Raw genomic sequence first — 27582 nt, forward strand, 5'->3', positions numbered from 1 at the left:
CCTGGCTAGCCCTGGAGCAATAGATGGCTGCTCGGGACAGGCTAGTGACTAAAGGCTTACAGGCCCAGCCTCTTTTCATGTGACATTCAACCAATTCTTCAACTCCCAGACACGGATGGATGACAATGACGGGAGACTAATGGCTAGGGAATTTCCATAAATCCTCAGCGGCCAGCGCAAACCTCTCTTTAAAGCAGCTGCTAAGACCTCAGGTAATGTTACCTTTGAGGTTACCAAAAACAAACAAACAAAAAACGCCACCTCGAACCGATCCCAGAACTGAATGTAAAATACACCAACTCAATAAATACAACAGAAAAATGCACAGCAGAGCTGGGGCTTCTATCAATTAGGAAGGCAAAATGGTCATTAGAATGTCTGAGGTTAGTGAGCTATTACGGTTGAAAACAGCAGCCACCTTTTAACACAGCCCATTTCCATCAGCTCTCCTAGCCATCAACCTCTGCATTTACTACACCACACACTAGCAAAGAAAAGGTCCAAACCACGGCGGCTCCATCCTCACTGGTACTTATTGACGGCCCACTCTCACATTTAGCTGAAGCCCCAGCATGCCCTTGCTGTGCCAGGGAAAACAGTCTCAGGGACACCCGTTTCCCAGAGGTCATTTGCCCCTCTTGCTGCGGCCTTTCCTGGAGGGCAGCTTCCCACTGCCCCCTGAGGAAGCGGGGCTGGAGGCCGAGGCCATGGCAATGTTGATCTGTCCTTCCTGTATTTCCTGCCTGGTCTCGGCCGGCAGGTGGTTGATCTTCTGCTGGGCCTCTAGGTAGAACATGACATCACGCAGCTGCTCCTGGATCTCGGTGATCTGTAGATCCTTCTGGTCACAGGTCTCCTTCAACACCCTCTCCTCCTCCTTTAGTTTGTTCTGCAGGAGGACTTGGTTGGCTCGCAAACACTTGTTCATTTCCTGCTCCTCTTTGAGCTCTGTGGTGAGTTTGGCCACCTTCATGTTTAGTTGAGTGCACCTTTTGTGAAATAAAGGAAGACAAAACTATGATTTTCATTTGCTGACACTGTCCCTTTTTGGCTCTGGGATTGAACAGAAGTGCTGTGATCTCAGAGTCCATTTAGGGACTGGACTCTTCCCTCCTGTGATGGAAGGACACTGGTTTGCTGCCATTGCAATAGCTATACAAAGCAAGGATTTTGCTCCAGTTAACAGCATAGCTTCAAGAAAATTTTTCTAAGCATCAGAAATTTTTCATTTGCAGAAATGACTCTGTGATTCATGGTAAAACATCTACTGCTTCTCTGTTTTGTAGTCTGTGGCTTAGAAATAACAGCTACTACAATAAAGAAGTTATGAGGAAAAGGAACATTCTCAGAGAGTCAAGTGCTCTGACCTCACTACATTTGCTGGTGGAGAGTTTTCAAGAATAGGGAGTGTCCTATTTTTGATACTCAAAATTAATCATAAGAATTACAAATTAAAACACCATCTGAGATACCATTTTTATGTATCAGAATGCCAAAGAGCTCAGACGTGGGAAAAGAAATTCCATGCATTGGCTCTGGAGTGTGAACTGGTACAAATTCTTTGGAAGTCCACTTGGCGATACCTATAAAAATCAAAATTTCGGGACGCCTGGGTGACTCTGCAGTTGAGCATCTGCCTTTTAGCTCAGGGCATGATCCTGGGGTCCGGGATCGAGTCCCACATTGGACTCCCTACATGAAGACTGCTTCTCCCTCTGCCTATGTCTCTGCCTCTCTTTCTCTCTCATGAATAAATAAAATCTTTAAAAAATATATCAAAATTTCACATGCCCTCTGCCTCACTTATTCTAGGAATTTATCCTACAGAATATATTCTGTATTATTATAGCAGTCTAAGACTTGAGACAACTTAAACATACATAAATAGGGACTGGTTAAAATTATTACGGGACCTCCAGACAATGGAATACCGTGCAGCTGCTATGAAGATCAAGAGATCTAGATGTGCCTGTAAGAAAAATCTCCAAAACAGAGTATTTTACCAAACAGAGTACCTAATATTATTCTATTTTTCTAGAAAAAAGATTATGTGAGATGTTGATACAGGTACAGCAAAAGATTTGGAAGAGTAAATATTCACTGGCACTGTTAATTAATAGGGGGTAACCAGTACATAGATGATAGCAAAATCTACAGGGTGGAAAAAAACTTTCAGTTTTAAAAAAAAAAGCAAAAAAAAAAAAAAAAAACTTTCAGTTTTAATTATTTCACAGAGTTTGTTAGGGAGCTGAAAGTATAGGAGAATATTTTAATTTCTATTAATGCCATAATGTTGCTTTACAATAGTTAAAAATCACCACCACTACCTCCACCTTCGGGCACCGCGCTGGCTCAGTCAGTAGAGCATCAACTCTTGATATCAGGACTGTAAGTTTGAGCTCCATGGTGGGTACAGAGATTACTTAAAAAAAAATATTTAAAAGAAAAAAAAAAACTTTGGTAAAGAGTGTTGTGGGTGATGAAAAAATTTTGAAACATAGTAGTGACAGTAGCATGTTGTGAATGCCACCTCATGTCACTGAAATATACACTTATAAAGTGACAAATTTTGTGTGCTATAGATTTTTGCCACAATAAAAAAGAAAAAAAAACTATTAAAATAACCCCAACTTTTGACAAGGGGGAAAACAGGTGAAGAGTAAATGGGAACTCTGCACTATCCTGGCAGCCTCTGTAAATCCAGAGTAAAGGTTTATTTAAAACACACACACACACACACACACACACACACACACACACACACACCTTTTAAAGTTATCCTCCTAAATTTCTTTTTTATCCATTTGGAGGTAAAAAAAAAAAAAAAAAGTTATTTTTTGTGAGTGTACTTTTTTTTTTTTTAAAGATTTTATTTATTAATTCATGAGAATAAGAGAGAGAGACAGAGGCAGAAACACAAGCAGAGGGAGAAGCAGGCTCCATGCAGGGAGCCCGACGTGGGACTCGATCCCAGGTCTCCAGGATCACGCCTTGGGCTGAAGGCGGCGCTAAACTGCTGAGCCACCCGGGCTGCCGGAGTGTACTTAAACTAGAAAGAGAATTTCAATCAGCAGCAATCATCATCTGCTAGAACAGTAGTAGAGTACATTCTTGCCATGCTGTTCTTTAGCTTTTCGCTCCATAGTCAACAAGTCTGGCCTTTAATTCCTGTCTGAGGCGGGAGTACACACCATCTCCAGCTTAGACACAGTTTCTCTCCTAACTGCCAGTTCTCAGCCACATGGCTCAGAGAAGCTGCAACTCTGAGCACAAGGCAGTTGCTTTCTACAGGCAAAAAGGAAAGATATTTATGCAGACAATAAGCACAGATGTCAGGGGAGAGCACTGCATTCCACACCACGTCCATCTGACATGAAACTCTGGAGTTTTAAAAAAAAACAAAAAAAAACAAAAAAAAAAAAAACAGGAAGTCACAATAAGTTTGCTCCATATATAGGAAGACCCCGACAACCTAGTGATAGACACACTTGGAAAGTGTTTCCACAGGAATGAAGGAGATTACCTGTTTATGAGCCTGTTACAATGAAAAAGCTAATTAAGAGACTAATTACACTTACTTTCTTTCCACAGACTGCTTTTCCTTTAGGAGATCATTTAGTCTGTGCTCCAGATTATCACATTTCTCAATTGTTTCTTTAAATTTGGTCTTCATGTTGTTAATCTGGAAGGGCAAACAGAAGTCAGTTGCACTTCACAGAGGCATAGTTGTGTGGTCTTTGGGGCTAATGTCACCAATGTTTCTCCAATCACCTGTCTATAACTTCAAAAAACCAAAGAAAAGGTGAGACAATCATTTGAAAGAACCTGTCGTGGAAATAAACATTTTGAGTAGTCCTTTTTTCCCCTCCTTTTAATCTATATCAGGATGAACAAGAGATTAGGAGCAGCTGAATGTCAAGCCAAAAAACTCAAAAGGAAGAGCTTCAGCTAGTGGAGCAGGAGATAGATTGTCAGAGGCAAGAGCAGAGGGTCCCCTTTTAACTCTTTTTTTTTTCCTCCTGAGATCACATTTCAAAAATTACTATCTAAATAATCTAACAAACTAATTTAAGAAAATGAAAATGGTGATAACTGATTTTAACTGTTTGGGACCCCCTGCAAACTCATTAATTTTCTCATGTACCACAAGGCCACATGGAACATAAGTGATTCTTGTTTTGAGTTCATTTGTAAGTATAATATAGAGAGAACAATTTCATGTTACATTGTCTTAGAAACTGAAGAGAATTTTAAAATTCTGGTATATTTTGTGTGGGAAATCAAGAGTCTTCTGAAGTCCAGCTAAGTAGACATTGGATTCACTCAGGTGTGACACTCTACACAACTGCCTGAACTCTACTGGCATAAGGACAAAGAGCAAAGACTAGGTGGGAAGGAGCAGTTGTGAGGCTGGGTGGATCGTGCGGCAGTAATAACAGGGACTGAAAGGGACTGAGAATTTAAATCATATGGCCCACATACCAGCCAGGTGTTTTGAAAGCAGTATCTCCTTTATATAAGAAGCCAGAGTCTTTAATGTGGCAACTTTTTAAAGAAACAGGCTTAAAAAAATAAAAATAAAAATAAAGAAACAGGCTTACAGAAAGGTGAGGCAATCTGCCCAACGTCACCCAACTAGAGCATGGAGGGTCCAAGACTGGACCCCAAATCTGGGTCCAGAGCCAAGTTCTTTTATTTTTTTTTTTAAGATTTTATTTATTCATTTTTTTAAAAAAAGATTTTATTTATTTATTCATAAGATACACAGAGAGAGGGAGAGACAGAGACACAGGCGGAGGGAGAAGCAGGCTCCATGCAGGGAGCTCGATGTGGGACTCGATCCAGGACTCCAGGACCACGCCCCAGGCCGAAGGCAGGCACCAAACTGCTGAGCCACCCAGGAATCCCCTAAAGATTTTATTTATTTATTCATGAGAGAGACAGAGAGAGGCAGAGACATAGGCATCAGGCTCCTTGCAGGGAACCTGATGTGGGACTCAATCCCAAGACTCCAGGATCATGACCTGAGCTAAAGGCAGAAGCCACTCAGGTGTTCCCAGAGCCAAGTTCTAAACCTCCCTGTACTACACTGCAGGCCATAGCTGTACAGCAAAGGAAAAAATGACCTCTGGGCAGATGTAAACTCTCCGCAAAATGTTCATCATGTTAGAAAAAGGGCCACTGCTTTTAGTACTTTCTTTTAAAAACCTGCCATATGGCCTACCTAGATATTTAATAGCACTGTTTTTATTTTTAAATAATAAGAAAATAACTGTAGAAATTAATGTTATAGCCAACTTCTGTTAAGGTGGAAGAACACACAATTAGAGGAAGATTCCTCTATGTCATAAAAAAATAACTTAAAAATTGCTCTAATTCTAGTTTGGTATTAATTTCCTCCCCAGTATTATTTTTATTTTTTAAAAAAGATTTTATTTATCCATGAGAGACACAGAGGGAGAAGCAGGCTCCCCATGGGGAGCCTGACGTGGAACTAGATTCCAGGACCCCATGATCATGACCTAAGCCAAAGGCAGACATTCAACCATTGAGCCACCCAGGTGCCCCGCCAATATTATTTTAAAATAAAAGACCACTAGATCCGTGTACATTTTCTCCTAAACTGATTCCTGTTAGTTTAGGGAAATTGGAAAGGACAAAAATTGCTATCGAAAGTAATGAAACTGTGTATGTTTTGCTCACTGAAGATACTTAGGCTGAACGCACTTAAATCAAGATGAAAAATAACCAAGTAACCTCAAAAAGCTTTTTAATATTATTATAGACAAATGTTATGATGGTTTATTTTTATTTTTTTTATGATGGTTTAAACTAGTGTTTTTTAAGACATTTCTGACCATGAGCCCACAATAAGAAACACTCCATATACATATATACATACAACTGACAGAAGAGTTTCACAAAACAGTATTAAACATGATAATACACTCTGGTATTTTACATCTATCCTATCCTGTTTAATAAAAATGCCAGCTGCACTCCACCAAACTCATTTCACAATCCAAAGCTAGAAAAATACTGATTTACATGGCGCTACAAGTCCAATAAGAAAAGAGGGATCTTTAGGGGAATTCACCTGTCCTGACTGCCTGCTCAATGTTCTTCATACATAGCTCCACTGAAACAAGAACTTTCGAGTGGACGTGAGCTTCTAGAACAGACTCTCACATGCTATAATAATTACACTACCTAAAGCATGGTGGGGGTGGGGCAGGAAGAGTGTTGTAACTGAAGTCCACAATGAGGCCCATGAACAAGAATCTCCGTCAGTGAAACCCATGGTCTGTTACTGTTTCTCCCTCCACATGATCTCCTGCCTGAGGTGCCAATGGACAGAGGACCTGTCAAAAGTAGGACAGTGGCAGGAAAAAAAAGCTTACACCACCCATTAACTTATGGATAAGTGACATTTGTTAAGAAAACAAAACATTCTTTTCAAGCTCTTCCAGCTTTTTATGTAGGATTGCCCTTGCCTCCATCTTACCCCTATGTAAAAGGAAACACAAGTTTCAGTGTTTAGTTTTCCTGCCCCTTGACTTGCTTTTCATGGGCATTTGTTAGGGAATGCAGTTAATCCTAAAGAATCTTAAAAGGTGGATAGGACCCTAAGCTAAACTTGCAAGGGTCTGTGTGAAGCACTTTAGGTATATCCCTTGTGCAAAAAAAACCATTACTAAGGCTGCACGGAGTTGCCACTGCTCCTCCCTGGGACTTACTAACTTGACACCCAAGTGGCAGCGACCTGTGCTCTGCCTCCAGTGCTATGGGAGGCATGTTCTTCCCATATGTACTCCAATCAAGCCCTATTCAGAACTAGCACATCAAGTGATGTTGAGTGCCTCTGGAAAAGCACTCTCATCACTTGGAAGGTTTTATGAGAACTACATCAAGACCTTTTAACCAAAGATCATGTTAAAGCTGGTGCTGAGCCTTAATTTTAGAAGCCCGATTTCTCCTCATTCATAGGCATATCCAGAAACTGGGGCCAAGGGGTCTGGCATATGTGTAAGCCTGGCCTTGCCTGCTTAGTTCCAGAATAATCCTAGCCACCCCACAGATGAGACCCAAGCCTGGCTCTGCAGCCCCTATCTGACGGTCTAGTTATTGCTGGGAACTCACAAAGTAACTAAAATAATCATTTAAAAAAGTTAAAAGCCTATATTTAATACTAAGAGGATCAGTGAATTATGAACACCATCCCAGAACCTGAGAAAGGTTCTTGGAGCCCCATTATACACAAAGCCTCAGAAGCTCACATGTTTTCAAACTCCTTTCTTTGGAACTGTCAGGTTTCCTTGTCTACACTGGAGACAACTGGAAAATCAAGCAAGTGAAGCCCTGGGACCTCCATCTGGGTTTCCACCCAAATCATACCACTTTTCTCTTTTACCTGCTGCAGTAGTGAATGGCATCTTCTTTAAAGCATTTTGTTAAAATCCAAAAACCTCTGCCCTACACAAACAAGGCACCACGGGAATCACTGAAGCTCTAGCGCCTCTGCCTTCTTTTCTTCTGTGATTTTTTCTTTTTAAGATTTTATTTATTCATGAGAGAGAGAGAGAGAGAGAGAGATTGAGAGAGGCAGAGACACAGGCAGAGGGAGAAGCAGGCTCCATGCAGGGAGCCCGATGCAGGACTCGATCCCAGGACTCCAGGATCACGCCCTGAGCTGAAGGCAGGCACTAAAGCGCTGAGCCACCCAGGCGTCCCTCTTTTCTGCAATTTTGAAGAGCTCAGCACCATCTTACTGCTGCAGAAGCCCACATGCAGCTCCTCAAAGCAGCTGTTCTCAAGCTGACAAACCAACTGGCAGACTCGAATTACAAGCCCTCGTGTATATACTTCTATTTTTTTAATGGAATTGCACAAAGCACTAGAAAACCTGATTGAAGTTAACAAATAAACACAACTCTCCCCAATCAAAAATACTTAAGCCTTTAAATCCAAGTTTTCATTTCTTAGGGTATAGCAGGTATTTAATTTCTTCCTGTCATATTTACTGTAATACCAAGTTCAGCATACAATTTTAATCCATTCTTCTTGATTTACTGATTGTAGGTGAGAATATATGCTGGCTTCCCTCCCTTCTAAAATAATGCTCAGTTGGCTGCAACAGCCTATTTTTGTCTCTTCCTTTTCCTCTTTTTGACTAATTTCATTCTTATTGTGGTCTAGAATTTCTTGTTGCCTGATACTGCCTTCAGGGGCTATGTCTGTAAAGAACGATGATTCATGTTTTTAACCACTTCTTTCTGGAATTCTGATCTAAAGTTAGATTACTGGGGCGAGCCAACGGATTCCAAATTCTTGTTTTCTTTCTTTTCTCTGCACACCGCATCCACCTCCCCCCTGGTTTACTGAGATATAACTGACGTATAACAAAGGTTTCTTTTTAGAGACAAAACAATTCCCTGTCTCTGTATCAGACAAAGGAAGATTCCAGCATTCCTCTTTTCTTAGGTTCTGCCTTCCCCCACCCTAACATCAGATAGCCCTGCCATGTGGCACGTAAGCAGCGACAAACCAGAAACTTACTTCCTCTGCTGTGTCCTTCTCTATCCGAACTATCTTGTTTTCCCAGTAGATTCGCTGAGATTCCAGCTGGCTTGTTAGTAAATACGAATACTAGAAACACAGAGAACAGACACCAAAACATAAATCACTGTGGTTTCTTAAATTCAATTAAAACTGGACTTTTAATTACCTATTGAAGAGAGAGTGTAACCATCAGAATGTGTATTGTATGTTGGTTATACTCTACTCAACAAACCAGGGGAATGCAGAGATGTCAATTACACTCCTGTCCTGGGGCTTACCATCTAGTCTGGACAAGCAAGCAGAGAAATATACATGAACAAGTAAGCTTCTGTTCAAGCTAACTTTTAAGAACCACAGGCTTTTAAATCAAAGTATAACTCAAACCGGCTCACCCCCTCCAGGAAGCTGTCCCTGTCCGTCCTAGTCTTGGGTTAAGGGTCCTCTCAGCTCCCTTAGTATAGTGGCTATCATCATTAACAGCACTTAATCACCAGGTCTCCCTGACAAGACCGTCAACTCTTTGAAAGTGAGGGCTCTACCTTTATTTCTGTAGCCCCAGTGCCTGGCACACGGTGGATATCAAGAAATGTTGGCTACCTGACTGCATGAATGAACGAATGGTGCTGTGTAAGCACAGAGAAAGGACAGATGACTTATAAGGACTTCTGAGAGAAGGAGAGATTTGGGAGGGCTCTCGACAGACAGGCGGAGGAGATGCGTAAAATACAATTCCAGAGAACTACTGGACCCAGTTGTGAGCTGTGGACATTCAGGATCTCGTTAAGATAAAGGAGTAACATCAATGAGGCAAGGATGCAAGGTAGGGACAGATGGAGCCTTATCGAAGGCTCTAGGATATTATGTTGAGAAATGTAGACCACGGAGCGGCAACACCACATCTGCATTTCAGAAGGACTATCCTAAAAGACTAGAAGATATCTGAATGTGTTTGTAAGCTAGAGAAGAGAATGAAGGTGCAAGAGAGAAAGGATAGATGGGGGAACGTATATGTGCCACCAGAATGTACATTCCACAAGGGCAGGGAGCTGTTCAATGCTGCACTCCCAGCACCAGGAAGTGTGCAACTGACAGCAGCCTTCCATAAACATTTGTTGAATGAATATATGTAGAGTTAATGTGGAAGGGTTGCTTATTCTAAAAACTTAATGTAAACGGTTTAAACTCTGTTCATATCAATACAATTAATGGTAAAAACACCAGCCTTATTTTAAGTCATTCTACTGAATCTGTTAGACCATAAAAGTCTGGAGATGAACAAGTTTTCAAATATCCATTTCCTCCCAAGGTTAAGCTTTTTTTTTTTTTTTTTTTTTAGATTTTATTTGAGAGAGACAGGGAGAACACGAGTAGGAGGAAGCAAAAGGGGAGAAGGGGTTAAGCAGACTCCCCACTGAGTAGGGAGCCCAATGCTGGGCAGAAGAAGGGCCACTTGTTTTTAAAACGGTTTGAGAGGTGCCTGGGTGGCACAATCAGTTAAGTGTCTGCCTTTGGCTCAGGTCATGATCTAAGGGTTGTGAAACTGAGCCCCACCCCAGGCTCTGCACTCAGCACAAGAGTCTGCTTGAGATTCTCTCCTATTCCTTCTGTCTCCCTCCACTCATACCCTTGCTCTCTCAAATAAATAATCTTTAAAAAACCAAAACAAGACTTGTGTTAAACTTCCCCTTCATTAATGTAAAATTTATAGTACACAAATTTTATAGTAGATGGGATGTACTGCTACAGTGAAAAATCAGATTGTGCTAATTTTGTTGTTTCTTCAACTATATACATACCCCCAAATGGTTTTATGTATATACACATCAAATTCATAAAATACATACTATGAGTATGTAAGTGTCTAATTCATAAAATGTCCAAGATATACTAAAAAGCTTTCCAGGTATGGAAGGATACTACTTGAGTTTCTTCATTCTGACCTGCTCAGTTTCCAGCTGCTACTGTGATGCCAAAAGGAAGATTATTAACTTTCAGTTTTACTGTAGCTAGAGGACAACCTTAATACTAAGACTGAGATAATGAGGAACATCACATTCAAAATAATAAGGCGCAGAAGATTTAGACTTTCAAAGAAAATCAGACAGAATAAAAATATTTTAACAATCCTTTGCAGTAATGATAGAACTTTTAAGTTAGGACTGTAAGAAGCAGTAAAAAAAAAAAAAAAAAAAAATTTACTAATTATGTGTCTTACCTCTAACTGTAAGGCATCTATTTTCTCTTCCTGGCAAGTATCACCCTCACATTCATACTGTACTATTTTCCCATCTGTTTTACTTGCAACCAGTCGATGGACATAGTTATCTAAAGAAAAGAAAGAATGCATCAACCAAGGCTTGTTTCTCCACAATGAAAAGGGTCTGCATACACTTTTAACTCTGATAAAATTTTTTTTACAGGTTCTAAATTAAATGCCTTGCAATACTTCTGTACAAGTGAGCTAAGCCATTTGAGTTTAAGAGTGAGAGGGCAAGTATGGAAGTGTTAACTCTTTATAATGTGCAATTCAGGTCATTTGTAGGAAATAGCGCCCTATGGGGCACCGTGAGAATTTGAGTTTGCCTCAGCTGTCAGGAAGATTTTAAGCTGGGAGAGAAAGCGGAGAGGTTCCGAGGGAGAGATGGTTATGCAGGATGAATCCAAATTAGAAAATGACAATAGTGTTCACCTCCGGCATAGTCCCAGACTCGATGGTTGGTGAGCTGCATGGCATATGTGTGCTGCGTTTCCTCAAAGTGCTTATAAGCATGTCGACTTACATACCGTCCACATCCTATGTGGCCACATATCAAGCAAATCCATAGGTTCTGCCACAAAGAAGGTAAGATCTTCATGAGTTATACAAAAATACACGACCTGGGTCACTCTGAGTGGGAAGGAGCCTAACACAGAATGAAGCTCAGTTCTTTCTACAGGAGTTTTGAATAAATATGTTTAAAACCCAAAAAGCAAGAATGTTTATGGGCTCAATCATTTTCTTGTTCTTCTAAGTAGAGAGCAAAACAAATATTCCCAACTTATCAAGGAAAGTCTAGTCCCTTTTAAAAAACAAAGAATAAGGAGATCCCTGGATGGCTCAGCGGTTTCGTGCCTGCCTTCGGCCCAGGGCGTAGTCCTGGAGTCTGGGATCGAGTCCCACATTGGGCTCCCTGCATGGAGCCTACCTCTCTCTCTGCCTATGTCTCTGCCTCTCTCTCTCTCTGTCTCTCTCATGAATAAATAAATAAAATCTTTAAAAAAACAAACAAAAAACAAAAAAAACCCCACAAAGAATAAAAAGAGTGTATTTTGCTCAGGAGTATAAAATAGTTTATTTGTATTTCTTGCCTGACCCTAGACAAAAAGAAAAAAAGAATCAGTTGGAAAAAGGATTGAAAAGAATTTTTTTTTCTTTTTTTAGGATTGAAAAGAATTTAAACCACACAGGGCAGAAGCAAACCCCAGACCATTAAAGCTGTGCTCACTATTCTTTCCCAGCAGCCAGCCAGTACTTACTTCCTGCACACCACACTCGAAACACTTATTCTCTTCTACTGGCTCTGGCGTTTGGCAGTACCGGCAGACAGGACACCTGTCCAGGACACAAAACCAGAACAGTACACATGAAACACAAGAGACAGCTGTTACAGAACCAAGTCAAAAACTGCATGTGAAATCTTCAGTCTCTTACATACTGTATGGTTAAACATCATAACTAAGGCTACCACTCAAAGAACACTTGCAAGTTATCCTCAAACAAAATGAAAAAAATACAAAATTTTGATAAAGAAGAAAAGTAAGGAGTCTTGATCTGCTTCATGCCTTCTACTCTTCTGTCTAAAGCTTGAAGAACTAAATATGTACCAGTTAGAATTAGAGACTTGAGATAAATTGTTAAGTTTACATTTGGTTATCCATAAGGTATTTTTACCTGAAGCAATCTATATTATGCCCATTTCCCAAAGATCTAAATCACTCAGAATGTACTCTGTCCTCTTTTGGGTTGCTCCCAAGAGTTAGAACGAAAATCTGTAATAAATTTCACCTCCAAAAAGTTCATATACTTCCTGAAATGCACATGATATTTTACCATAAAATGAACATATGGAAGAGAATACCCAGTGCTACGTACTCAAGTTTCAATTTATAAAGAGTCAATTAAAATGGCACTGAAGGCAAACTCACAGAAAGAGAGAGTAGAAAGGGAGATGGATACCAGGGTCTGGGGGAAGGGTGGCGATCAGGAGATATTGGTCAAAGGTTACAAGGTTTCAGTTATGCATGATGAATCAATTCTGGAGAAGTGGCATTCATCAATGTGACTATAGTTGATGATATCATACTGTTTTGGAAATTTGCTAAGTAGATCAACTTTGGGTGTTCTTAGCACATACACACACAGAGACAAAAAAGGGAAAATGGTAAAAGTATAAGGTAAAATATGTTTATTGGGTTGGTTGTGAATATTTCATAATGTATATGTATGCTGAGTCATCAGGTTGTACATTTTAAATATATACAATTTCTTTTTAAGATTTTATTTTTAAGGGATGCCTGGGTGGGTCACTGGTTGAGCATCTGCCTTTAGCTCAGGGCATGATCCTGGAATCCCAGGATCAAGTCCCACATCAGGCTCCCTGAATGGAGCCTGCTTCTCCTCCCTCTGCCTGTGTTCTGCCTCTCTCTCTCTGTGTCTCTTGTGAATAAATAAAATCTTACAAAAAAAAAAAAAATTTTATTTTTAAGTATCCTCCACCCCAAACATGGGGCTCGAACTCATGACCCCAAGAACAAGTCGCACAGTCTACTGAATGAGCCGGCTAGGCACCCCTAAACATATACAACTTTTGGTGACCAATTATACTTCAATAAACCTAGGGGGAGAAAAGGCATTTAAAAAATCCATTAATGCCTTTCGGTTATACTCAAGACAAAGAAACACTAAGTACCAGTAACAAATGCTATTTCATGGGCAAAAATGATAGAAAGTTGGTTATAGTTGAAACTAATTACGACTGGCACCAAGACGAATGCTTAAGATATAACTAGTTTCGGGGATCCCTGGGTGGCTCAGCGGTTTAGTGTCTCCCTTCGGCCCAGGGCGTGATCCTGGAGTCCTGGGATCGAGTCCCACATCAGGCTCCCTGTGTGGAGCCTGCTTCTCCCTCTGCCTGTGTCTCTGCCTGTCTCTCTCTCTGTCTCTCATGAATAAATAAAAATAAAATCTTTAAAAAAAAGATATAACTAGTTTAATTTCTTACCCAACTGAATAAATAAAACCAAGAAAAGAAAATTAGCAGGAAGAACATGAAGTTCTTGTCACAGAAAAGGAGGCTCTGGATTTCCTAAGAGAAAGCTAAATGATCTAGTCTATCTTCTTGTTTAGTATCAAGAAAGGCCAGACGGGCACCCCGATGTTGACAGCAGCACTATCAACAATAGCCAAATTATGGAAGTGGCCCTGTGTCTGTCAACAGAGGAAAAGATAAAGTTGATGTGGTGTATGTGTCTATAGACACAATGGAATATTATTCAGCCATCAAAAAAGAATCAAATGTTGCCATTTGCAACAACATGGATGGAACTAGGAGTGTCATGCTAGGTGAAATAAGTGAGAGAAAAGACAAACACCATCTAATTTCACTCAAATATGAAATTTAAGAAACAAAACAAACAAGCAAAGAGAAAATTGTGGGAAATGGGCTTTGATAGGGTGGGGGCCTAGTGCCTACACTCACGTGGTGTCGTCCCAGCGCTGCAGGCACTGGCTGTGGAAGCTGTGGTTACATAACGTGGTGAGGATGCCATTCACGGACTCGTCCATACGCTCCAGACACACTGTGCACTTGGGGAGCTCAGTCAGGTCCATCACGGGGAGGCTGGCGCCCTACAAGGAAACATCTCACATAAGTCTCTCTCTTTATCCACGGTTCTAATATACATGTTTTTAACACTAGTTTTCCTGGTGCTTTTTGACTGCTGGTAGGATGTTCTCAATATTTGTGCTCTGTGCAAATAATTTAAATTGGTAAGATTTTTATCCACACAAATATTGATGCGGCACTTTCTATATTCCCAGCACTGTGCAAGGCACTGGGGATATGGTGGTGAACATGCCAACGGAGATCCCTGCCCTCATGGAGCTGACTCTGGAAAGGGAGATTGCTGCCAAAAGCTTAACAGAGAATCTCAAGTGTTACCAGACTTCTGGCTCTACTTCTAAGGGTCTGTAGCTATAATAGCACACAAATGAATAAAAGAATAGGAATAGAGCAGAATGATTTTTCCACCGAGTAAATTAAAACTTAACACTTTCTACTAAGTGATAATAGTATCAACAACACTGATTTATTTATTCATTTAGCACATACTAATTGAATCCTTGCAATGTGTGCTATATGTGCACTGTTCTGGGTGTGCCATGATGGTGAGCAAGCCCAAAATGACACAGTCAGGCCCTGTCCTCATAGAGCTTATAATCTGGTTGAGAGAGACAAAAAAAATTTTTTTTTAATTACTAGTGGTTATAATTATAATATTATAATTATAGTTACCAGTGGTTGTAAGTGCTATGAAAGAAAAGTATAGGAAGCTCTAATAGGGTGTGAAATAGGGGCCATAACGGTCTGTGGTTAAGAAAGGCACACACTTCTCCCCCGCAAGATAGTTATGTCTGACTTGAGCCCTACCAGCTATAAAATGAGTAGGAATTATTGAAGCAAAGGTGGAGAGGTATACACATAAGGACATGCTGAGAAAAATCCCATTAATCTACAGTCCCTGAAGAGTAGCTTTTCCCAGGAACTCTTTCAAGAAGCCATGTTCATTTAGAGAAAAGAATTTCTTTTTTAATTAATTAATTAATTAATTAATTTATTTATTTATTTATTCATAGAGACACAGACAGAGAGAGAGAGGCAGAGACACAGGCAGAGGGAGAAGCACGCTCCATGCAGAGAGCCTGACGTGGGACTCAATCGAGGGTCTCCAGGATCACGCCCTGGGCTGCAGGCGGCGCTAAACCGCTGTGCCACCGGGGCTGCCCGAGAAAAGAATTTCTAAAGCTGAAGCCTTGCATAGCACTTGGCATAAAGGAAGTCTAATTTTATCATTTGTCAATTTTTATTTTATCTAATCTTATGATAGAACATAAGATTCTGATGATTAGAACATCATCTAATCTTATGATAGAACAATGAAACCAAAACTTATTTCCACTGAACTGATCTCAAGGTGAAAGGAAGACCTTCAGGTCTACTTAAAAAAAGAAGAAAGAAAGAAAAAAAAATCTTAAACGTAACAGAGCTGAATCTACTACTTTATAAAATGATTTAAATGAACACATTTTGTAGGAAAAGGTCCCATGGAAGGTGGCAAATCAGAGCAATTATGAATTGTTATCCAAACAGAATTAAAGATTAGGATTAAGGGATGATATTTAAAGTAAAAATGCTTCTTTTAGGCTCCAAGCCGTATTTCATGGATCTAGATAGAATGGATGAACACTCAATTTTAGTAACACAGATAATTTTTTTTTTAATGTTTTGGGATACTTTTAAAAATTAAGATAAAATGGGACACCAGGGTGGCTCAGCGGTTTGGCACATGCCTTTGGCCCAGGGCATGATCCTGGAGACCCAGGATCGAGTCCCACATTGGGCTCCCTGCATGGAGCCTGCTTCTCCCTCTGCCTATGTCTCTGCCTCTCTCTCTCTCTCTCTCTCTCTTTCTGTGTCTCTCATGAATAAATAAATAAAATTGAAAAAAGTAATATATAAAAAATAAAATATAAGATAAAATTCATATGAAATCTGCCCTGTTTAACTGTACAATTCAGGTTTCATTATATTCAGAAGATTGTACAATCCTTACCACTAATTCTAGAACATCCCTATCACTCTGAAAAGAAATCTTGTACTCATTACAGTCACTCCTCATTCTTCTCTTCCTCCAGCCCCTGGCAACCTGCTTCCGGTTACAATGGATTGGAATACTCAGGACATTCCACAGATATCTTAACATTCAGCCTTATGTCATCATATTCACATAAGTGTGTGTGTATATACGTGTATGTATATATAGATATATATACACACACACAAAAAAAAAACCCATAAAAACAATGCACACTTACATCTTCAGATTTCAGTACTTCAGCCCTTTCCACATACACCAGCTGGCAAACATCATCTTCTATTGAGTTGAACTGGCGGCCATTGCACGCCATATAAAAACTATCTGCATCAGCCTAGGTATACCAATGGAGAAAAGGAAAAAATTAAGAGAGATATCTTGAAAACGTGCTTTTTATTCAAGATGCATAGCTTCAATAGTCTCTTCCATCAGCATTTAAAATGTATACTTAAAGGAGAGAAAGCAACTGCCAAAAGTACCATCTAAGAAAGCAGGTTCATAGATGAGTTGAACTCTGCAGGTCAATATCCCACATCTCTACAATATTTCCTGATATTACAGTCTCTCTTAAACCAGCAGAAGCTGCTGAAGTGCAATAAGCTGACAGGCAGTAAGACTTTAATATTCAATCAGCAAGGGTCATCATTTCCCTTGATATCAGTATTTCTTTTCCTGGAATCAGCACTTTCTCAACAGCTGAAAGCAAACACTTATTTTTGCGAAATTTAGAACTCAATCATAACTGACCATTGTTAGGGAGGATTTCTTTTTAAAAAATGTCAGCATCAATGTTAGAATAAAGGACTAGCGGTTCTGGTATGAAGAAAAGCCAGTTCCTTTTCTTCAATAAACCAAGTATTAATAATACATCAAAGATAAGGACGTTTTTAAACAACCTAGTGTATAATATTGAAAGCAAAACCCTTGGCTAAGATCAAGAGGTCCAAGATGAACCAGCCTTTAAAATACTAATGGTCTTGTTCCTTGGAGTAGAAAATAGAATCCGGGGACAACAGTAGGTAAAGCTGTAGGTAAAGCTGTAAAGGTACCGTGCAAAATAGAATCCGGGGACAACAGTAGGTAAAGCTGTAGGTAAAGCTGTAAAGGTACCGTGCATTTGTGAATATGAATACAAGTAAATCAAACCTTCTAGTATAGCCTTAGTAGAAAGTAACAAAGTGATGACTACAGTTTTTAAATTCACAACTTTGGAGAGGCAGCTGGGAGGCCAAGGTTTGTCTAGATTTCACTCCCACATGGACATCCCAAACACAGCAAGTTGTGTGCTTTGGCCCTACCAACATAGACAAGCTGCATGGGGAGACGAAGGATGCTCTGCAAAAGGAAACGCCACATTGTCAGCCTCCAGAAAGAGTTTCAAGTCTGTACCAGGCACAAATAGTCTGGCCTGTCTACCATCACAGGATTCTGAACCTGACAGCAAAAGCTTGTAAGCCTCCCAGGGGCTTTTAATTTCACTCCAATGATGTAATTCAAGTGTAGATTCTTGATTATTTGTGCTTTCTTAATATGACCAAATGAGCTAAGCAGCTGAGGAAAAAAGATCAGTTCTGAATGGTTTTGTTTTGGAGGGTGGAGGTGGGAGCTTCCTTATCAGGAAACAACCTATATTGGGTATAATGCATTTTAACTTCAAAATGTTAAAACCAGTTCTTGGACAATAAATCTCTTCAATACTAAAAGGTGACTAAATCGGCTTCCCTCGTTCTTCAAGAGAAATGTCTTTTTCTTGAAATACTTTGGATGAGAAAGCAGCACAGAGAGCAACCGGATTTGTGAACTGAGGGGACGTGACCACCCAGAAGTAAGGTCCACAGGTCACCTCTGCAGAGCCTCAAGCACCACGGGGAGCTGGCTGCACCTGTGCCAGGTGCCTTCCTCAGAAAGGCAGACCCCTCCTCAGACCTCCAACTCTGTCAACGAGCATGCTTCCTCGGGGTAAGGGACAGAGTCTATGATCCTGAGCAGGTGACAAAAATCTACTCAACACCAGATAAATGGTTCTTTTCTTGGGGGAGTTGTTTATCTATGACAAAGAAATATATTTTTTGATACACATAGATTTTTTTCTTTAAAATCTTGGTATTGGAAATGTAGATTCTTTGCTTGTTTGAATATTTACTGAGCATCCAGCATCTGCCAGGCACTGTGCTACACGCTTGGACCAGAGGAGAGAACAAAATACACATGGTTCTTACTTCAACCCACCACTGAAATGCACAAAACAAAAGCCTGAAGCTAACTGCAAAAAAAACACAGAAGAAACAGCTCTTTTATTTAAAATGCTTGCATTGTATAGAGCCCAACATTTTAAGAAACCCAGCTTTTGTTTTTGTTTTTCCCATGTTTTTTGTTCTAATTGTTCTCTTCACAGGATAAACTCAGAAAAAGAAAAATCCATTATGATCAAGGTTCCTTTACTGTCACAGTGATCAACTATAGCATTGAGAACATGATTTTACTTTTCAAAAGAGGGCTCTCCTGGGCTGTCCTAAGCATGCAAGTCAAAGTGTGCCTGCACACTCTACTGAGAGGTTCTCTCTCAATTTTTGTCCCTGAGAACTACAGAACTGAATCCCTTCCTGCCTTTCTGTGTGATGAAATATAAATTCCTTACCTGAAGACTAAGTTGCCTAAGGGTCACAGTACAACTGTGTAAGTATATCACATTAGAGCACCTACAACATAAAGCTGAGGCCAACAGAAATTCAAGAGCTTATAGGAGATACAGAGAAGGATTACTCTTAATAAAAATTCTCTGGTGAAAAAAAGAAAGGAATAAGAATACAGTTAGCTGCCCCTGCTATGGAGTCAGGCTGCCTGGGTTTAAAATTTAACTCAGACACTTACTAGCTCTGTGGCTTTGGGTTAAGTAACTTATCCATGCTTGTTTCCTCAATTATAAAAGTCAAAATAGGGATCCCTGGGTGGCGCAGCGGTTTGGCGTCTGCCTTTGGCCCAGGGTGCGATCCTGGAGACCCGGGATCGAATCCCACGTCGGGCTCCCGGTGCATGGAGCCTGCTTCTCCCTCTGCCTGTGTCTCTGCCTCTCTCTCTCTCTCTGTGACTATCATAAATAAATAAATTAAAAAATAAATAAATAAAAGTCAAAATAACAACATCTACTTCATGTCATTGTTGAGAGGACTTAAGGAGCCAATGCATGAAAAGTATTTATTAGGCCTGGCATCTAATAAGTACCCAATAGTTGGTACCAGTTTGAGGCTATTTTTTCATTAGGGTCGGGTATTAATTTAACAACTTCAAGTCTTATACTAGGAGGGTGTTTTTAGACCTTTGAAAATCCCTGACAGGATAAGCCTCACACCCTGAGATCCAGTAATAAGTAAGATAACTCATGGTTCCCAGGTCAAGGGTTCTATCCCCATGGGGAAGAGCCAGCACTCGGTTTTGTGGTCTCAGAACTAACATTCATCAACTTGTGCAACCTGCACTTGTACAGAGGTAGAGAGACTGCACAAGTACAAAAAAATCCATTAACAGTTACAGAAAATTTCCACAGCATTACCTGCACACTACGAAGGGAGTTTGTGGATTTATCAGACTTCCAACTATTTAAAGTCTCATACACCCTTAAACATTTTTCCTCAATCTGTCACAATGATTTTTTCCTGTGCTACTTGCTGACTGTCCTTAACTGTTAAATAGAAGATATAACTAAAATATTGTCATTACCCAATTTCTTGCCAAGTGACTATCTCCCCTTCCCCACACTTTCATCCACTCCTACTGGAAGAAAAGTATGACCTAGGATTAAAAGTGAGGGCTCAGGGATCCCTGGGTGGCTCAGCGGTTTAGCGCCTGCCTTTGGCCCAGGGCGCGATCCTGGAGACCCGGGATCGAGTCCCACGTTGGGCTCCCGGTGCATGGAGCCTGCTTCTCCCTCTGCCTGTGTCTCTGCCTCTCTCTCTCTCTCTCTCTCTCTCTGTCTATCATAAATAAATAAATCTTAAAAAAAAAAAAAAAAAAAAAGTGAGGGCTCAACGGATCCCTGGGTGGCGCAGCGGGTTGGCGCCTGCCTTTGGCCCAGGGCGCGATCCTGGAGACCCGGGATCGAATCCCACGTCGGGCTCCCGGTGCATGGAGCCTGCTTCTCCCTCTGCCTGTGTCTCTGCCCCCCCCCCCCTCTCTCTCTGTGTGTGACTATCATAAATAAATAAAAATTATAAAAAAATTTAAAAGTGAGGGCTCAAATCCCAGCTCAGTCAGGAGGGGCAAATCATTAACTTCTCTCTGCAGTCAGTTGCCTCTTTGTAAAACAAGGATAACAGTACTTACCTACTTCAAAGGGTTGTAGTGAGGACTGCATGAGATAATGCACATTTAGCACTTGGCAGAGAGAGTAGTCTAGCATAAGCACTCAGTAAGATTGCATATTATCATCATTATCCTTGTATTACACGTGCTACCAGATTTAAAAGATACCACTTGCCCACTGTTTGCAAAGCTCCTCAGTGACCTTGGAAGGTCTCTTGACAGTCAGTGAACACAGCTGTTTAACTGCTTTTCCATTCTCATGGTCAACTTGTGAAGTCTGCGTGCAGGAGAGTTCAAACATATTTTGAATGTCTCACCTCACTGGTGGGGTATTTTGCAAAGGTTAAAGATAACTGTGTATGCTCTTATACACCGAACGCTACAGTAAGGGTTCCCTTTCCATGGCCCATGGTATAGGCATGAACATAATGCAGCTCTCACTTTTCTTAATTTCCTTCCCGTGGCCAACAAGTGGCAGCTATTGGCATCAACTCTGGATTTCTGCAAGGAGGAAGGAGATGACAAGTGGGCCTTGTGTGATGGGCTCCCTTTCACCCATAAACCTTGGTAACTGGTCAGAGGCAACCGCACATGATCCAAAGGCAAACCCACCCTTTGTTAATCTGCAAGCTAAAATTGTTGATCTGAGCCAAATTCAGGAAGGCTATGAGAAAGAAGTAACTTTTGACAAAGTTACATTTCAAAACCTAATGAATGAACAAATTTAACAGGCCATAAAAGAAAACAACAAAACAAAACAAATCAAAACCTACAGATAGAATGACTCTTTAATAACTTGAGTAATAGCTAAAGCTTATCTCACTCCTATATTTGTACAGAAATACGTGTACTATTAAGAATGAATACATAAAACCAAAAGACTACCTCCCTAACAGCTTTGGAACTGAGGCGCACGGAAAATGTTGCTTAATGTGACAAGTGAAATGAAGCGAATGTCAAAACCTTCTTATATCAAAAAGCATCTGTAATAATGTGCAAGTACTTTTCAAAACTGAAAATATCACCATCCCTTCACTGTTTGTCTCTCTGTTGCAGTGATTTCCAATTAGAACTCTTAAAGCATATTTAATACTTCAAGGAATGTTCCCAAATCCCTCATCACCAAAATTAAAAATACAAAACAGATCTTATTTTCTAAATTGTGTCAAAAAATATCTTTTAAAAAGAGAATGAGAGAAGCAGGGGCACAGTTGTTATAAGGGCAGATGATAATATGGTGTCAATTTCAAAAAGTTTGGGAACTACCACTCTACTGGAATAGTTACCACTGGATAACCAACACAACCCCAGATTTCATACCCAATTCGCTTTATAAAAACATATGGGTATGAATTAGCATTGTGTGTCTGTTAATGAATTTAGAAAGATTTCTAGAATTGCAACCACACCCCCCAGAAGATAGGTATATCAAGATCTTAAGTGCAAAATGTTGTAAATCACACATAGCTAGTATTACAGTTTCAAAAATACAGTTTCTGTGGCAAAGAGATTTTTAATATCTTAACTTTTACCTGTGCACTAAACTTTATCAGCACCATATATTGATTTGGAGTAGAGTCTCTGATGATTTTCATTTGTTCAATTACTTCATTAAATGGGGCGACAAACTTCATAAGGTCATGACTGGTCATTGTAGCAGGGACTGTGAGAATACACAGCATGGCACTGCGCCTCACATCTTCTTTTAAGGAGGTCATCTTACTAATAAGACAATAATTAGACTGCCTTGAATAGATGAGGTATGGTTAGTTCAGACAACACTAATTAGACAACTTTTATGTCCAAGAAAATAGAAAAAATAAACCTTGTTATACTTCACAGATTGATTTAAACAGAGTGTTATAATACCTGAAAACACACACTACCTGGGTAAATGTAGAACACCTTCAACACGTCTGCAATGGAGCTTAAGGTACACCCACCACTGAAATTTTACTGAAATTTTTAACCTTCAGTTAAAGGCTTATTACAGTTATAAATTTGCAGTTTGTGTTTTATTCTCATTAGTTTTTCAGTAATAATTTCTCATTAGGTAACTCAGAAGTACAACTCTATGTCTTTATGTTTTTCCTTTTTTTTTTTTTTCCCTTTCTTTCAGTTTTAAAATCACTATTCTGGAAGTTAAAGAAAACTGCCCCAATGAAGGGGGAGAGGCAGCCAGAGTATGGCTCAATCTATAAGCTAACAGCTCTATCTATGGACTTCTCTCAAAGGGTCTAGAAGAGTAGAGTTCTAAATAGAAGAAAGAGAACTCAGAACTATGAAGATGTGACTCTGAAGACTACAGAAAGTGTTGTTGGATTGGAATAGCTGGAATAGAGGAAAGAGAAAACCTCCCACAATGCAATTTGCTTTTTGAAATGCTGCCAACTCATTTCAACAGGTATGATCCAAAATGGCAACCTGAGTATTCACTGTTTCCCAGGGGGACCTAGCAAACACGTCAGGAGGATAGGCTTTAAAGAGATTAGTTACTAGTTATCCAAGGGGTTGATGACCCAGTTTATAGATTATCCAGCCAAAAGTTTCCTTTCTTTTGGCTTCTTCTAAGTTTTGTTTGGACCACAAAAAAAAAGGGCAAAAAAGAGATGATGAAATTATAGTCCACTCACTGACTTGACAACTTTTTTTTTTTTGACAACTTCTTTAAGTAAAGATTTAGTGGGGGATATGAGACTGCAATGATATTAGGAACCATTTATAATTTCTTTTCCTTTTTATCTTTCTACCTTTAATTTTCCAATCATCTTGCATGCCTACCTTCTCACAGATTATTTTCTTAGGTATTTTCTCAAGTGTATCCACATGTTTCTTTTCTAAGAAGCTTTGACCCAATCTATAAGATTAACCAAATATAAAACATCTAAGAATTCTCTAACACAATATATGAAAAAGTACTATCCTTTGGATGAAGCTTAAAATATTCACTGCTCTTCAGGGCAAGAAATTTTTCAATGCCCTAAGACAAAACAACAACAACAACAACAACAACAAACCAGACCAATTCAAAAGGAAAAGGGTTTTTCTTACTTTGTCTTGTATAGATGCATAATACCATGAACTATTTCAACTGACGGGTTTCCACTAAAGAACGAAATCTGGTCTGGAAGCTGTTTGGATGGAGAATCGGGAGCAGCGTTTATGCATTCTATACTTTGATCTTTACTTCTCTGTGCAGTGGGAGATACTTCTGAAGACTTCCTTTCTTCCATTGTGGCTTTCAGCTCATCTTTCACAAATCAAAAATTAGCAGATTATAAACGGATAGGAAATATGTGGAAGGATTCTAATTAAGTTAAAATTTTGATTCAGAAAAAAAAAACTTCAACAGAGAAATTGTAATGTATTGCATTAAGAACTGTATTTACAGAACAGCCACATTTTCAGAGGCATCTAAACTTGAAAGCACTCTTTGCCCCATAAAAATTTCATTAATACCCACAGAAACTTAAGGATGGCTCTTACATTTGGCAGTACCATAATAAAAGCAGATGTCTTCCATCATGTGTTCCTACATGGGATGTCCATTCAGGGGTATTAATTTGAAAAGCCAAAACTACCAGTTCTGATCACCTCCATGCTGGAGATATGGTACACATCCAGTCTCTGGGTTGGAGTGAGCTGTCAAAGAGTGTGTGTGTGGGAAGACACAACATGCTTATCCGGATTCATTTGTGATCTGCCACTAACCTAGATGGTAAGTAGCTCTCTTCATTGAATAAAGTTGTCAACCCACCTAGTTAATATTAATTTAGGTGAAATATTTGGAGATGCCGAAATGTGGTTAACAACCTTATGTGAGGCACACAGGTGGTAAAAGATAAAAGTATGTTAGAGGTCCAAATCATGGGCTCATGCGATAACATGTATAAAACAGGCAACCAGGGGCTTATGTTACATGAGTCTAGGGTTTTAAAAAAGCATACCTGGGTTGGACTTCATGGTCTCAATGATCATATCTGTCATTTCTCGACGACCAAGATGCTGATGTATGATTGCTGCTTTCTCTCCTGGTGACTTCCCTTCTAAAGAGGCTACAGCTGAAGCTAGTGTCTTCTTTTTGATTTCCTCATCAGACATTTCCCCAGCTAAGGAACATATGAATGATTAATAGCAATATTAAAACAAGCTTTTCTCCACTTTCAATGTATTCATCGATAAGCTTCCCTTTTCTCTCTGCTGTCCTCCCTAAGATAGTAAGATGCCTTTGCAGTATCCATCTCACTAACCTCTGGGGTTCCTCAGTGCCCAGCAGTCAATAAACACGCAGTGCAATAAATTCAGCAATGCAGGGTTGTTCTAGAGAAATCATGCACTTTACTTTCATTTATTTTTTTAAAGGAGAAAGAAGAAAAAGAGGGAAGTAAACCAAGAAATACTTTTTTTAAAAAATATTTTATTTATTTATTCATGACAGAGAGAGAGAGAGAGAGAGAGGCAGAGACACAGGCAGAGGGAGAAGCAGGCTCCATGCAGGGAGCCCAACGTGGGACTTGATCCCGCGTCTCCAGGATCACACCCTGGGCCGAAGGCAGAGCTAAACCGCTGGGCCACCCGGGCTTCCCGAAATCATGCACTTTAAAGTAAATCAATGAGAATAAGAGCTTTATTTTTTTTAATATTTTTATTTATTTATTCATGAGAGACACACAGAGAGAGGGAGAGAGGCAGAGACACAGGCAGAAGGAGAAGCAGACTCCATGCAGGGAGCCCGATGCGGGACTCGATATGGGGACTCCAGGACCAGGCCCTGGGCCGAAGGCAGGAGCTAAACCGCTGAGCCACCCAGGGACCCTGAGAATAAGAGCTTTAGAGGAGATTCGACAGTGATTATGCCCAGATGAACCTACATTTTATGTAATCTCTGGTAAAGTGAAACTGTGTTGAGCCCCAAATGAAGGTATCAAGTCCATTAATAAGAATTTCAAGGGACACCTGGGTGGCTCAGCAGTTGAGTGCCTGCCTTCGGCCCAGGGTTCGACTCCAGGATCCTAGAGTCCCAGATCAAGTCCCGCATTGAGCTCCCTGCATGGAGCCTGCTTCTCCCTCTGCCTGTGTCTCTGCCTCTCTCTCTCTCTCTCTGTCTCTCATGAATAAATAAATAAAATCTTCGAAAAAAATTTTTCAAAAACCCTTAGCAATAGTCGTCTTAAATACCTTGGGTTAGCTTCATGCCATGAATCATACCATGAAAATCTGTGATCATGGTCTTAAATCAATGAAACACACAGAAATCGAAAAGGAGCTTGGAAAATGGAAAAGGACCTGACTGAAATACTCTTAATATAAGTTCTAGCAGAGCAGGAACCAGGCCTGTTTTGCCCACCACTGTATCCCCAGCACTTACACCACAATCCCTAGCATTTTTAAAGCTTTGTTGAATCAATGAATCAAAAACTGACCCATGTATATAAAGTGTATATATGCTTAATGTCAAAGTTGACTTTCACAACTTAGAGATCACTTGCAACCTTTGAAAGGTGCTTGTAACTCATTAAATCATATCCCACTTTTAATCTGCAGCTCCAAAGTTCACACACTCAGGGTAGTTTCCAAGGACACCATCCCTGCCTGCCCCAGGCCCCCTTCCCAAACCAAAGATCCTTCTGTGATAGTTTTCCAAACTCTTCCTTTCTTTCACAACTCTTTTTACAGACGTAATTCCACATCTATTCTATATTTAATTCATCTGTCTACCTCATTGAGCTGCTGGTGCTATTAAACAGGAATATGTCTGATTCTGCAAACAACTAAAGTCCCAGCAGATAGTAAGCATTCAGTAATTATTTCTTGGATAAATGCTATTGTTAGGGAATTACTTAAAGTCCAAGGAACACAGTCATAAATGCACTCCTCACCAAGGAGGAGTGGCTGGTACAGGAACAGCTCCGACTTTTTAAGTCCACCTCTGAGTTAGAATCCCAGCCTCACCACTTACAATCATGGGCAAGTCATTTAATCACTGGGCTTCAATTTCCCAGTCTGTATAAGGGTTGCTAAGTGTTAGCAACCTAACACAGTTACTGTGAAGATAAAGAAGATAATGCACACAAAGTGTTTTAGTACCCAGTAGGGACATAGGATGTCTACAATTTTTTTAGCTACAGTTACTACTATAGCTGCAGGGCGCCTAAAGAGATTGTCTTCCAAAGAGGAACGATTTAATTAACACGAAGCGTCAGTATCCCTGGGATCCAGTCGCTGCCTCCACAAAGCCTGGAGAAAAGCGAGTTACACAACTTGACTCTAACCCAGGGTGGAGAGAGCGACGCGCCAGGTATAAACAGTGCCAGTGGGAAGGAACCAAGAGGGAGGGACGGGGAAGGGCTTCCCAGAGATGATATCCGAGAGGCCCCTGTAGGATGGATGGAACCAGAGGGATCTCAACCACCCCTCAGCTTCTTCCTGACACAAAGGCCCTCGCCGCCGCCTACCCCCGGGCCGGTACTTTGGGAGGGCGAGCCTCCCGGGCCGAGGCGCTAGGCCGAAGGGAAGGCTGCGAGGCCGACGGACTCACCCGCGGCGCTGAAGCCGAAGCCGGCGGGGACCGGCGAGTGTTCCGCAAGCTCCAGTCGGATGACAACCAGTGACACACTCATAGGGCAGGCGCTGGCCGGCGCGGGCCCCGGCGGGCTCAGGCGAGGCTGGCAGGACAGCTGAGAGGCCGAGCGGCCCAGGGTCGGCAGCGCTGCCACCGCCTCAGCGCCGCCGCCGCTGCCTCCCGGGGGCCTCCGTAGCAGCAGCTCCGCGAGCAACCCTCCGAGCCACAACCACCTTCACTTCCGCCTC

The 27582-nt window shown here is 40.6% G+C and overlaps 1 protein-coding gene across 5 annotated transcripts; it reads right to left on the reverse strand.

The window, feature by feature from the left end:
• Nucleotides 1-486: 486 nt before the first annotated feature.
• BRAP (BRCA1 associated protein) lies at nt 487-27541 on the reverse strand. 5 transcript variants are annotated; one of them, XM_038575101.1, is made up of 12 exons: nt 27311-27533; nt 24720-24881; nt 23824-24022; nt 22305-22494; nt 16694-16807; nt 14298-14446; nt 12076-12151; nt 11249-11387; nt 10775-10884; nt 8557-8646; nt 3579-3682; nt 487-989 (listed from the first exon to the last, which is right to left on the reverse strand). In XM_038575101.1, the coding sequence occupies exons 1-12, from the start codon at nt 27390-27392 to the stop codon at nt 626-628; spliced, it is 1779 nt and encodes a 592-aa protein (XP_038431029.1). In that variant the 5' UTR covers nt 27393-27533; the 3' UTR covers nt 487-625. The 5 variants fall into 5 exon arrangements, with proteins under 5 accessions (XP_038431029.1, XP_038431030.1, XP_038431033.1 ...); XM_038575105.1 differs by having other exon boundaries at nt 838-1015; nt 27311-27536; XM_038575103.1 differs by lacking the exon at nt 487-989 and adding an exon at nt 2929-3380 and having other exon boundaries at nt 27311-27539.
• Between the last annotated feature and the right edge of the window lie 41 nt (nt 27542-27582).

This window comes from Canis lupus, chromosome 26 (genome assembly GCF_011100685.1).
Source record: "Canis lupus familiaris isolate Mischka breed German Shepherd chromosome 26, alternate assembly UU_Cfam_GSD_1.0, whole genome shotgun sequence".
NCBI lineage: Eukaryota > Metazoa > Chordata > Mammalia > Carnivora > Canidae > Canis > Canis lupus.

Excerpts from the sequence above, each read along its gene's own strand:
- BRAP (XM_038575101.1), bottom strand. The coding sequence starts at position 27,392 with ATGAGTGTGTCACTGGTTGTCATCCGACTGGAGCTTGCGGAACACTCG. Across the intron at positions 22,495-23,823 it reads ATGCATCTATACAAGACAAA|TAAGATGACCTCCTTAAAAG; the intron begins GTAAGAAAAACC and ends TTGTCTTATTAG. Across the intron at positions 14,447-16,693 it reads AAGTACTGAAATCTGAAGAT|GGCGCCAGCCTCCCCGTGAT; the intron begins GTAAGTGTGCAT and ends GTTTCCTTGTAG.